The following is a 12,794-nucleotide window of genomic DNA, read 5'->3' on the forward strand; positions in this document are numbered from 1 at the left end:
TTCCTGGGGGCGAGTAGGGGGCCGGGAGTCCAGGCGCCTGTAGCCCCCCTGTCCACTGCCCCCTCGCCAGGTCCCTGGGGAGGACACAGACTTGGCCGAGGGACCCCCTGCCCATCTTAAACGGAATGCCTAAAAGTTTCCTTTATCTTTACAGTGTTGTAAGAGAGCCTGATTTCCAGGACGCTGCAATGCTGACGTCTTAACTGCCGCACTGTAGACATGGCCAACGAAACTGACCCCAGCTGCTGGGCAGGAGGAGTATGCAGTGCGTGTGCTCGCCGGGGTGCGTGCTGACAGCTCAGAGAGCAGATCCCACTCAAGCCTGCACCCCCGGGACACGAGACCTGTCCCGAGGCTTGGCTGGGTCTTCCTGCCGAAAAAGGGCATGGATTCCCCCATGCAGCCCAACGCTGGCTCTCGGGCACGGTGGCGCGACGCTGGGCGAGCTCTCCAGCCTCACCTCCCCCAGCCTCGGCCTCTGCTTACCTCCTGCCTCAGTGTCCCTCCGGGGCTGTGTGGCCTGAGCATGGAGGCTCCTGGCTGGGCTTTCGGGAGGACGAGGATCTGCCTGGAGCCACCTGCAGCCCCAGGCCCCTGCACGAGCCCCATCTGCTCTGGTAAAGCCATGTCCATGGTCCAGGCCGCACGGGCAGCAGGTGAGTGCAGATGCATGGATGAATTAGTGAAGGAACGAGTGACTTGCGCTGGTGTCCCCTTCTCCAGTGGCTCAGAGGTAGCTGCATCCTCTTAGAGGACGTCATGTCGGCAGTGGGGGGCCGCACAGCATTTCTTACCCACAGAAAATGGCATGCGAGGACGGGGCAGCCGTTGGCACCAGGGTGGACGCCCAGTCCCTCGGGCAGCAGGTGCGGGACAGAGCTGCCCCTGCCCCCACGTCCCCCGACCCTTCACAGCAGTTTTTACGTGGACAAGAGTGAAGTGGCTGCGGCTTCAAGCCAGAGAGCTGGGCAGGCCTCAGTGACCAGTTCTGATCTCCTGTGAGTCTCTCCAGATGCCGGGCCCTGCCAGGCATGCTGCGGACCCAGGAGCCCACGGGCAGGGCCAAGGGCAGGACTCCTCTGCAGCAGCGCGGCCGTGGTCAGGACACGTGCGTGTGGCCCCAGGACAGAGCTGCACTGGGCTAGACTCAGACGAAACACCCAGTGATGGCAGCCTCTGGTGCAGGGAGCAGGAGGCAGGAAGAAGGCGAAGCCTGACCGAGCTGCTACTTCCAGGGGCTGTTTCCGTAACTGGTGCCCACTTCTGGGATTTTCCGTGATAAAACATACTTGTAAAAAAATAGTATTTTGCAGTCATTTTTAACCTAAGTCACCAAAATGCTTTCCTTGAGGCCAGGAGAGCGGAAGGTGCTCTGGCGGCAGGACCCGCACGCCTGCTCTGGGGCTCTCCTCGGTTTCCTCCCAAGCTGGGGTCTCGTGGGGGGCACGTAGGGGGCAGGGGGCTTGCGTGGGGTGAGCGCTGACAGGCAGTGGGCAGCAGGGGGCAGAGGCGGTGCGGGGCACGTGTGGCCAGACAGAGACACTCAGGTGTGCCACGGACACCTGGACGCGGAGCTGGAGGAACATTTTGTTTCCCGGCTGCACGGCACAGTCAGCTGAGGTCCCCAGGACAATGTGGGTGTGCGGTGGCACCCGGCCGGTGGAGCAGGGCAGGCTGTTCCAGGTGGGGAGGGGCAGCGGGAGCGAGGCTGTGCCCAGCAGGCCAACACGGCCTCTGCCCGCTGGCCTGGATCCTGAGGCCAAGGATGCGATGTGCGCCTGGCCCTGCCCTGGAGAAGCAAGGCAGGGCGTGTGTGTGTCATAAGCCCACGCCTGTGCTGCAGAGGCCCCGATCTGAGCGGCCAACCCAAGGGAGTGACACGAGCACAGAGGGCAGCTGACACTTTCAGTGTTCTTACTTGACAAATTCTAAGTTGTCATGCCCCCCACTGCCTTGCAGACTGCTTGTGCAAGTTAAAAATTCAGGATCAAAGACCTTCCCCAAGTAGAGCAGTGCTATGGGGTGTCTGCTGCAGCCTGGGCTGTCCCCCAGTGGCCTGTCCCTGGTCCAGGACCTTTGAGGGACCCAACTGCCCCCAGGGCTGCTTATCCATTTTAACACAGAAGTGAGACACCCCGAGGCCCTCGGGCCCCATCCCAGCCCTCAGCTTTCCTCATGCCATCTCCCTCAGGGCTCCCCTCACCCCAAACCCGCCAGCTTCGGGCATCATCTCTCTTATCAGCTGAGGACCCTCTACTCTTTACACCTTTCCGGAGCCCCAAATCTGAAGAGGGGCTGCTCTCAGGGTGCCCCATCTCCACAGGCCCAGCCCCTCTGCCACTGCCCCGGGGGTGCCCAGCAGCCTGCACTCTGGAAGCCTGGGTGAGCACCCACGCCCGCCACCGGCCATCCTGAGTCCCCACAGCTCTGGCACCCCCGCAGCCCGGAGGGCAGCAGCTTCTAGGCATCTCCAGGCCGCTCATTGCTCCCAGAGAAACCCACCAAAAACTCAATTATGACACATCAGCCCCGGCCTTGCAAAAGAGTGTTCAGAAAGAGAAGAGGGTCCTGGAAGAGACTCCAAAACACAGCAGAGCAGGTGGGAAACAGGGATGGTTCGATTTAGTAAGCAGTGTCGGTGCATCTCCCGCTGGGGAAAACGTAAGCGCCTTTAAGTGCCTTTAAGCCAAAGTAAAATCCCTGATGAATCAAAGACTTAATCATTTAAAATAAGCAAAAGAAAGAAATCACTAAGGTTCTAGAAAAGTTAGAGGCACATTTGTCGTGGTATGGGGCCGGCCTGCCCGAGAGCACCCAGAGTATTGGTAACCCTGGCTACCTGGAAGTGAAACCTGCGGAGAAGAGACGTCTCAGACGTGAGGGGACAGTGAGCACTTGGGGAACGCCGCGCGTGGGATTGCCAGGCACCTGATGCTGGCTGTCACCAAGAACTTGTGTGCGCCAATGAGGAGGGAACGTCGACAGAGGAAAGAAGGGCACAGACCCTCAGACGCCACCCAGTGCCAGCTCCTTCCTGCCGTCCAAGGTGAAGAGGTGGATTCAGCCTGGAACACAGCCTGGGGCAGGGGCCGGTCTGCGGGGACAACAGCGGGGGTGGGGAGGGCGCTGGGGTGGGGTGCGGGGGCCGGGGGCCGGCCTCTGCAGGGCCTGGCTGGGAGGAGCACTGCCCAGGCCCGCCATGCCCCGGCCCCAGGTGCACGCAGCCTTTGGGCCTCGGGTCCCGCTCTGGGGAGCTGGCTGCAGGGCGCATCCACAGCGTGCAGGCAGGGCTCAGGGGCCGTGGAGGCAGCACCCTTGGGCCGCCTCTGCAGCCCCATCTACCCCAGCTCGAGCCCAGCTGCTGGCCACGCGGCTATTTTTAGTGACCCGGGCTCAAGAATGCAGCGAAGCCAGGCTGCAGGGCGCCATCAGAGTTGGAAATGGGAACGCCCAGGGGCTCCCAGAGGGCCAGGCCCTCAACCTCTGCCAGGGCCCCTCTGTGAAAAGGGCCCAGGCCTGTCCCTGCCGTCCTTGAGCTGGGCAATCCCCAGCCCTCCAGCCACAGTGCCCTGGTCACCGTTGGGGAGATGGCGCACTTGGGCAGCAGCTTGGTGGTCAGCAAGCCCAGCTCTGGGTCGGGGCCTGCTCTGCCCCTCTTCTCCCCCTGGGCCACATCCCACGGCCAGCCTGGGGCCCCGTTTCACACCCACTTTTCGACCCTAGCTCAAGGCTGCCTCTGCCTGGAGCAAAAGAAAATTGAATTGCGTGCATGTTCAAGCCATTAAGCACTGCAGAGGAGGCCCTAAGTCTTCCAAAATGCTAATTTTGTTTTTCCAATGTTGCCTTCAAAGAAAGCAGAATGTCCAGAAGCCAGAGCCAGGGGCAGGGAAGGGGCTGCCGCCGGAGAGCTGGGCTCCTACAGGCGGCTGTGGCCGCGTGTTTTTCCCATCACCTGCGGATCCCAGCCAGCATGGAAAGCAGATGCATGGGAAGGGTGAGGCAGAGACAGAGAACAGGAGGTGGCCGCGGGCTGGGGCAGGGGCTGCCACACACACCGGCTTGCCCCCTGTACCTGCTGCCTCCAGCCACCTGTTTGAGTGAGCTGGGGCCCGACTGAGCCCGAGGCTGCGCTGGCCGCTCTCCCCCTTGGAGGGCCCCTCCTGCCACCACGGCGTTGCAAGACCACAGTGACCTGTGTGACCCTGGCCCCGGGAGGAGTGGCCTGGGCCACTGCAGCCTCCTCCTCAGAGCCCTGGTCGTCCAGGGGGCGTCAGGCCCTGACCGACCTCTGTGGTGCCCAGCAGCCGGGGGGAGAAGCCCCTGCGAGCCCCTCCACAAGGCCAGAGGCTGCAGGCCTAGTGGTGGTCAAGCCAAGGGTGGTCCTTCTGGGCCCCTGGGTAAACTGAGGCCCGAGGATATCACCACACCTCTTGTCTGTGACAGGGTACTGCACCCCCTTCTGGAAGGCTCTCTCTCTCAACTGTGTGAATTCGGTGGGGTGTGCGTGAGTATGTGTGTGTGTGTCAGTGCACGTGGGTGTGAGAGAGCATGGGTTCATGTCAGTATTTTGGTGTAAGTGTGGGACAGGGTGGTTGGGTTGGGTGAGAGCGTCAGTGTGTTTAAGTGTGGGTGAGTGTGTGCATCAGTGAGCATGTGTACATGTGGGTGAGTGTGAATACACGAGTGGGTGAGTACATGTGTGTGTAAGCACGTGTACATAGCATGTGTACACAGATGTGAATGTGAGCGTGTACATGTTTGCAGGTATGAGCATGTGTACAATGGGTGAGTGTGGGTATGAATATGTGTACACGTGGGTAAGCATATGTATATATGGATGAGTGCAAGCAGACATGGGTGAGTGGGAGTGTGTGCACATGTGAGTGTGAATATCTGTATGCATGGCTGAGTGTGAGTACACGAGATGGAAAGTGAGTACATGTGAGGGTGGGCGTGAGCATGTACACGTGTGAGTGTGAGGGCCTGCACACAGGTGGGTGTGAGTGCCTGCACATGTGGGTGAGGCACCCACCCCCGCCCCCATCCCCTCCCTCCCCTCTGTCCCTCCCCCGCCCCGGCACCCCATCCCCTCCCCCTCCCCTCCCTCCCTTCTAACCCCCTCCTGTCCCTCGCCCCTGGTCCCCCTTCCACTGGCCCCCGGCGCCCGCACCGCGCGAGCCCCTCCCAGCCCCGCGGCTCCGCCCAGCACAAAGAGGGGGCACAGCCCACCCACGGGCACCGGACCCGGGAGGCCCTCCCGCGGCTCAGGCCCCACGCGCTAAGGGACGGCCCTCGACCTGCCCGCCCGGCCTGCGGCTCCCGAGGGCCGAGCGCGGCGCCCGGGAATGCTCTGGAAGCAGGCTCGGAGGGCGGCCGCCGGGATGAGGACAGACTCTGCCCTTCTCGTTCTGCGGTTTTTATACCGTTCAGCCGCTGTCAACATCCGCTCAATCCAAAACAGAGTCCTTCACCGAAAATGAGTGTTCTTGAATGCTACGCACCCTTGGACCGTCGAGGAATTTATTTTAAAGAACGAAACAGGCAAGTCCTCGAGGGCGGTGCCCCGGAGACGCCGGCTCGCGGGGAGCACAGGGGGCCGCACAAGGAACCCGCGAGGGGCACGAGCGCAGGGCAGCGGGCGCAGGGGGCACAGGGGGCACAGGGTGGCCGGCAGGTGCCCGAGTGCGGCCGGGAGGTGCCCGAGCGGGGCCGGAGGTGCCCGAGCGCGGCCGGGAGGTGCCCGAGCGCGGCCGGGAGGTGCCCGAGCGCGGCCGGGAGGTGCCCGAGCGGGGCCGGAGGTGCCCGAGCGCGGCCGGCAGGTGCCCGAGCGCGGCCGGGAGGTGCTCGAGCGCGGCCGGGAGGTGCCCGAGCGGGGCTGGGAGGTGCCCGAGCGGGGCCAGAGGTGCCCGAGCATGGCGGGTTCTTCGGGCCCCCACCTCCTCCCGGCGCCCCGCCGAGCCCACCCCTCCCGGCCCTGAGCTCCCCGGGCTCCGCGCCCCTTCCCCGGCCCGTACCAGGGCGAAGCGGGCCAAGCCCTCGTGGGCACCGTCGGGGGAGGCCAAGCGTGGCCCCGGACACGGTGGAGCGCGGAAGGGACCCACGGGGCGCCCGGCCGGGAACCCCGCACCACGGCACAGCTCCCCGGGAGGGGCGGGACCTACCTTCTCTCGGCGTCGTCCAGGTGGGCAAAGAGCACGTTCTCGGAGAGGGCCCCGGCCAGCGCCGTCACGGCCTCAGAATCCTTGGGGGCCACCTGGGGACGGAGGCGCCGTCAGGCCCGGGAGCGGGACCCGCGGGCACCTGGCCCACCCCGGGGGCGGCGCAGAGGCCCAGGTCCTCTGCGCTCCGCGACCCCCGACGCCCCGCCCTGGCTGGGTGCACCCCTCCGGGGCAGGCTGCGCCCCTGGAAGGCCACCGCAGTTCCGACAGACTTTGGAAAGGAGCCCCTTATTTCACAGCAGCCTCGGGGTGGCCGGAAGGCTGCGGGCGGCGCGAGGCCTAGTGGGCCTCCAGGCCTTGTAGGAGGGCCCCGGGAGCACGCGGCAGCTTTGAGGGGCGCAGGCAGCCTGGGGGGCCCGGCCCGGGCCCACCTTGCGGACGAAGGAGGCCGCGTCCTCCTCCGTGTACACCTCGGCGCTCACGCCTCCGCGCCGGTGGCCGCCGGTGATTGTGGGGCTCGGGGGGCTTGGCTGGGCCTCGTCCTCCTGCCCATGCCACGGGGAGCCGGGCTTCTGCCGCACCAGAATCTGCCTGTTCTCCTCCTGCGGGGTGGGGTGGGGGCGGGGGTGAGGGGTTGCCCGTTCTCTCCGCAGGCCTGCGGGGTTCCCAACAGCGAACCCGGGGCCCCCGGGGCCCCAGCATCTCCAGACCCTGGTGCCAGACCCCAGCCCCTCAAGTCCCACCAGCCACCCAGAGCCCAGCTCCCCCAGCACCCCAGCCTCTCAGCATCCAGTCCCCCCAGACACACAGCACCCAGCTCCACCAGCCCCCCATCCCTCAGCCCCCCAGCTCTGGGGACTTGGGGCCTGCGGCAGGGTAGCTGTGGCCCCACCAGCAAATGGGTGGTGGACGTGAAAGGGAAGTAAACCTCGTGTGCTATCTTCTCTCTTTTTGTTTTTTTTCACATGGGCAGGCACAGGGAATCGAACCCCGGTCTCCCGCATGGCAGGCAAGAACTCTGCCACTGTGCCACCATTGCCCACCCACCTTCTCTCTCTCTCTTTAAAAATCATTTTATAAAACTGTTTACACATGTGCAGGACACAAACTGCAAAAAGTCGCCCACGGTACATGGTGAAAAGTCAGCCTCCACCCCCTTACCCCTTCCCTGAAGGAAGCCCCTTCTCCTGGGAGAAGCTCAGGCCCGTGGCGGGCATCAAGACACCCCCCATACACACAGTCTAGGACATGGCCTCTGCCTGAGAACCCAGCAGAATTTCTCTTGGGACTTACCTCTGGGCTCCGCAATCTCCTGAGGCAGTTCAAGGGACAAATGCCTACTCGGTTTTACCAGGACTTACCCTGGCAAAAATATTAAGCAGAGAAACCAAATCTTGGGTCCCAACCCCAACTGTTCCCCTGGAGTTCTCTTTCCTCCAAGGGCCAATTGGGGGCCTCAAGAACTCAACAGCCTCTGAGAGCCACTGGCCGCCCCTCCAGGTCCTGCCCCGCCCTCCAATGCACCTCTCACTCCGCCTGTCAACACTCTCATCTCAAGGTTGCCAGGTGTCCTGTGAATCTTGAAGGAAGCTGGAAGCTCTCCTCATTCATACTACAGTGTAAATGACTTTCAGCACCAATGCTCTCCAAAGGGTTGGTACTTTGTAAGGAAAACATTTAAAGACGGCCCCAAAGAGGATGCTACAATTCAAATGCAGTCAGGATAGTTTCCTAGAGCAGCTACAGGAAAAGAAAATTTTTGAGAGCCATCACCCACAAAACAAGCTACTAGAATCCATTCATGTTTTCATTCTATAAATATTGGCTGCCTATCGTGCTAGGCATTGTGGCTGACATTTTACTTTTTCTCCTAAAAATATTTTTTACCTTAAAAGACCAATGAATATAAGCTAATTGAAAGTTCAGCACTATGCATGTCAATTTTGTGAGTCACATTGAAAAGTGGGTGAGACTGTAATTTCCTACAACTGCCTTGAAGCTACAATTATCTCAAAGTTAACATTTTAATTTTTAAAAATGTGGATGACAGACGGAACAGGTGTGGGGTTTAGGGAGCCTGTGACCAGAAGGCTTCGGGGGAGGGGCAGGGAGCCCATTCCCAGCTCGGAAGATCCCAGCAAGCCACCCCTCCTGGGCCGGCCGGAGCCCCTGCCTCCAGCTGAGCCTGGACCACAGCCTGCTCCACACCTGCTCCACACCTGCTCCCCACTGCTCCCTGCCCATTCCATACCTGCGCCACACCTGCTCCACACCTGCTCGCTGCCCATTCCACACCTGCTCCCCACTGCTCCCTGCCCATTCCATACCTGCGCCACACCTGCTCCACACCTGCTCCCTGCCCATTCCACACCTCCTCCACACCTGCTCCCTGCCCATGCCACACCTCCTCCACACCTGCTCCACACCTGCTCCCTGCCCATGCCACACCTCCTCCACACCTGCTCCACACCTGCTCCCTGCCCATGCCACACCTCCTCCACACCTGCTCCCTGCCCATGCCACACCTCCTCCACACCTGCTCCACACCTGCTCCCTGCCCATGCCACACCTCCTCCACACCTGCTCCACACCTGCTCCCTGCCCATGCCACACCTCCTCCACACCTGCTCCACACCTGCTCCCTGCCCATGCCACACCTCCTCCACACCTGCTCCCTGCCCATGCCACACCTCCTCCACACCTGCTCCACACCTGCTCCCTGCCCATGCCACACCTCCTCCACACCTGCTCCACACCTGCTCCCTGCCCATGCCACACCTCCTCCACACCTGCTCCACACCTGCTCCCTGCCCATGCCACACCTCCTCCACACCTGCTCCACACCTGCTCCTTGCCCATGTCACACCTCCTCCACACCTGCTCCACACCTACTCCCTGCCCATTCCACACCTGCTCCACACCTGCTCCCCGCCCATTCCATACCTGCTCCACACCTGCTCCTACATCTGCTCCCTGCCCATGCCACACCTCCTCCACACCTGCTCCCTGCCCATTCCATACCTGCGCCACACCTGCTCCACACCTGCTCCACACCTGCTCCCTGCCCATTCCACATCTCCTCCACACCTGCTCCCTGCCCATTCCATACCTGCGCCACACCTGCTCCACACCTGCTCCACACCTGCTCCCTGCCCATTCCACACCTCCTCCACACCTGCTCCCTGCCCATGCCACACCTCCTCCACACCTGCTCCCTGCCCATGCCACACCTCCTCCACACCTGCTCCACACCTGCTCCCTGCCCATGCCACACCTCCTCCACACCTGCTCCACACCTACTCCCTGCCCATTCCACACCTGCTCCACACCTGCTCCCTGCCCATTCCATACCTGCTCCACACCTGCTCCTACATCTGCTCCCTGCCCATGCCACACCTCCTCCACACCTGCTCCCTGCCCATTCCATACCTGCGCCACACCTGCTCCACACCTGCTCCCTGCCCATTCCACACCTCCTCCACACCTGCTCCCTGCCCATTCCATACCTGCGCCACACCTGCTCCACACCTGCTCCACACCTGCTCCCTGCCCATTCCACACCTCCTCCACACCTGCTCCCTGCCCATTCCACACCTCCTCCACACCTGCTCCCTGCCCATGCCACACCTCCTCCACACCTGCTCCCTGCCCATTCCACACCTGCTCCACACCTGCTCCCTGCTCATTCCACACCTGCTCCACACCTGCTCCCTGCCCATTCCACACCTCCTCCACACCTGCTCCCTGCCCATTCCATACCTGCGCCACACCTGCTCCACACCTGCTCCCTGCCCATTCCACACCTCCTCCACACCTGCTCCACACCTGCTCCCTGCCCATGCCACACCTCCTCCACACCTGCTCCCTGCCCATTCCATACCTGCGCCACACCTGCTCCACACCTGCTCCCTGCCCATTCCACACCTCCTCCACACCTGCTCCACACCTACTCCCTGCCCATTCCACACCTGCTCCACACCTGCTCCCTGCCCATTCCATACCTGCTCCACACCTGCTCCTACACCTGCTCCCTGCCCATTCCACACCTCCTCCACACCTGCTCCACACCTGCCTCCTGCCCATTCTATACCTGCTCCACACCTGCTCCTACACCTGCTCCCTACCCACTCCACACCTCCTCCACACCTGTCCCCCCACCTGCTCCCCTCTTGCTCCACACCCATTCCCCTACCTGGTCCTACACCTGTTCCCCCGCCCACTCCTACACCTGCTCCCTATCTGCTCCCCATCTGCTCCCCACCTGTTCTTACACCTGCTCTCCACTTGCTCCCCACCTGCTCCCCACCTGCTTCCCCTACTCCTTCCGCTGCTCTCCCACGGGCTCCCCCACCCTGCCCCACAGCTACTCCCACGCTGGCTCACCCGCCTGCACCTCGTAGGTGAGGTGAGGGGCCAGTGCTCACAGTGCTCGGGCACTCCACCCTCCTGTGTGTGGCCATCTGAAGGGGACATCTGATCCTTGACGCCACCTGCGCATTTGAGCTGTGCGCACTGGGGCAGGGACTCTGCGTTCACAGCGCTGCAGCCTGGCAGGCAGAGGGACTGGAAACGAGAGGCCATCCTGCTCCTTTGGGGAGGGGGAGAGGTGTGGGGGAGAAAGAGAGACAGAGAGAGGGGCAGACATGGCTGATGCCAGGCCACGCCCACAACTCTGCTGGCAGCAGGGTGCAGGGGACTGGCGGGGTGCACTCCTCAGGACCGCTGGGGTGCTGGTGGTCACACACCCACTGCACGGCGCTGCGCACCTGTCCCTGCCCAGGCCCTCCACTCCCCTCACTCCCCGCTGGCCGCACTGGCCTTCCTGCCGTGCCCCACGAGCCAGGCCTGCTCCCGCCTTGGGGCCTTAGCATGCGCTGCTCTCGCTGCCTACGATGCCCTCCCCCCAGAAACCCATGTGGCTCCCCACTTGCTCCCTCCAGATCCTCGCCCAAATGTGCACCTGCAGCAGCTCAGGAATCCCTGAGCACGCTGTGCCTGTGCTGCTGATGGGTGCCAAGTGAGGACCCCATCCCCAGGCCAACTCGATGGGCGGTCTCTACCCCAGGGGTCCAGGGAGAATTTTCCAGGCCAGTCCCCTGTTCCTTCCCCAGGGCCACCCCCGAGTCCGCAGGCAGGTGCCCTCCGTGGAGACCCCTAAGTGGCAGTGTGTGTGAGAAGAGTGGAGTGTGCAGCGCTGCAGACATGTGGAGACGCCGAGAGGGGGTTCGGCAAGTTGACTGAGCACGGGCCGCAACCCCGGCATGGCATGTGCACTCCATTGCCCCCGGGACACGGGCCTGCAGACCAACCGCCTAGGGCAGGAGGGTTCTACTGGCCCCCAGGGCTCAGATGTGGCGGGACCTCCCAAGGCACACCAGGGCTGACACGGTTCACGAGAGCCAATCCAGAGCGAGGCTGTGGCACACCCACACCTGTGTACACCCACACCTGCACATGCCCACACCCAGGCCTCCCACACCTGTGCACACCCACAGCCGGGCCACCCACACCTGTGCATGCCTACACCCGGGCACACCTACACACAGGCCACCCACACCCGGGCACACCCACACCTGTGCACGCCCACACCAGGCTCACGGGAGTTTCCAACTGAGGACCCCTTGACCTTTTACCGGGGGCAGCCTCCCAACTCCTCAGCAAGGGGGTGCACTGAGCGGCCAGCTGCCCATCACCCGCTTGGTTGCTACGAGAACAACCCTGCTTCAGCGTCCTCCACCCTTATACGAGCACAGAGGCTGCCTAAAGGAACTAAAATGATTCGGGTGTGGCTCTATAAGACGACTTCTTAAAACCCCAATTCCCACCATCGTGCTGAAAATGAATCGTTTTTCCTTAACATCACCAGAATATTCCCAGCCAGCCAGCGTCGAATATCCCTGACACTATGCTTTTCGCAGATTGTTGAAATTCTAACTGGGATCTAAATAAAGGTCACAGGATACCCATAGAGAAATTCAGTATGAACGTGAGACCTGGTAAACACAAAGGGAAAATAAAATAAAATAGCACAAGAAGTAGAAGACAACTTCAGGATATACATATATATTCTGGTCAGAGAGATACAAAAAGATACTTTATCCATTAAACACTAATACAATATTATGAAAACAGAAAGCTTCATTTAAAAAGAAAATAAAACAAAAAAAATAAAAAGAAAACTGTCAAAATTTTACCTGCTGATATATATGGATGTGTTATATATACATTAACATAAGCAGATACTAACATACATATTAACAGAATAATAGGAAGATAAATCGTGGAAATATCCCAGAAAACAGACAAAAAGATGAAGACAGAAATATGTAAATAAAAATGAAAATCTGGAAGGAAAAAAATGCAGGAGGTTGAAAATCTGATCAACAGGAGCCCCAGAAGATAAAAGATAGGAAACTATCAGGATAAAAAGAAGGAAATACTCCAAAAATGAAGACTACGAGAGAGCCCAGAGAACTTTCAGCCCAGTGCATGAGGACAGTGACGTCCCGAGAGGTCCACGGAGTAAAGCCGGGTCATCTGCAGGGGCGCCTCGACCCCACACCTGGCCGTCCCCTGCTCCAGGCCCAAAAGAGGCATTTCCAGTCGTGGAAAGAAATCAGGTTAAATTTCAGCTC

The 12,794-nt window shown here is 61.3% G+C and overlaps 1 protein-coding gene across 5 annotated transcripts in view; it reads right to left on the minus strand.

The window, feature by feature from the left end:
- PRKAR1B (protein kinase cAMP-dependent type I regulatory subunit beta) overlaps positions 1-12,794 on the minus strand; it is a 105,341-nt gene that overhangs the window by 46,281 nt on the left and 46,266 nt on the right. For all 5 annotated transcript variants that reach the window (XM_077140383.1, XM_077140382.1, XM_077140380.1 and 2 more), the window contains 2 exons: positions 6,591-6,761; positions 6,162-6,253 (listed from right to left, as the gene is read on the minus strand). In XM_077140383.1, the coding sequence (XP_076996498.1) occupies positions 6,162-6,253; positions 6,591-6,761 (263 nt within the window). The remainder of the gene's footprint in view (positions 1-6,161; positions 6,254-6,590; positions 6,762-12,794) is intronic.

Source organism: Tamandua tetradactyla, chromosome 23, assembly GCF_023851605.1.
Source record: "Tamandua tetradactyla isolate mTamTet1 chromosome 23, mTamTet1.pri, whole genome shotgun sequence".
Taxonomy (NCBI): domain Eukaryota; kingdom Metazoa; phylum Chordata; class Mammalia; order Pilosa; family Myrmecophagidae; genus Tamandua; species Tamandua tetradactyla.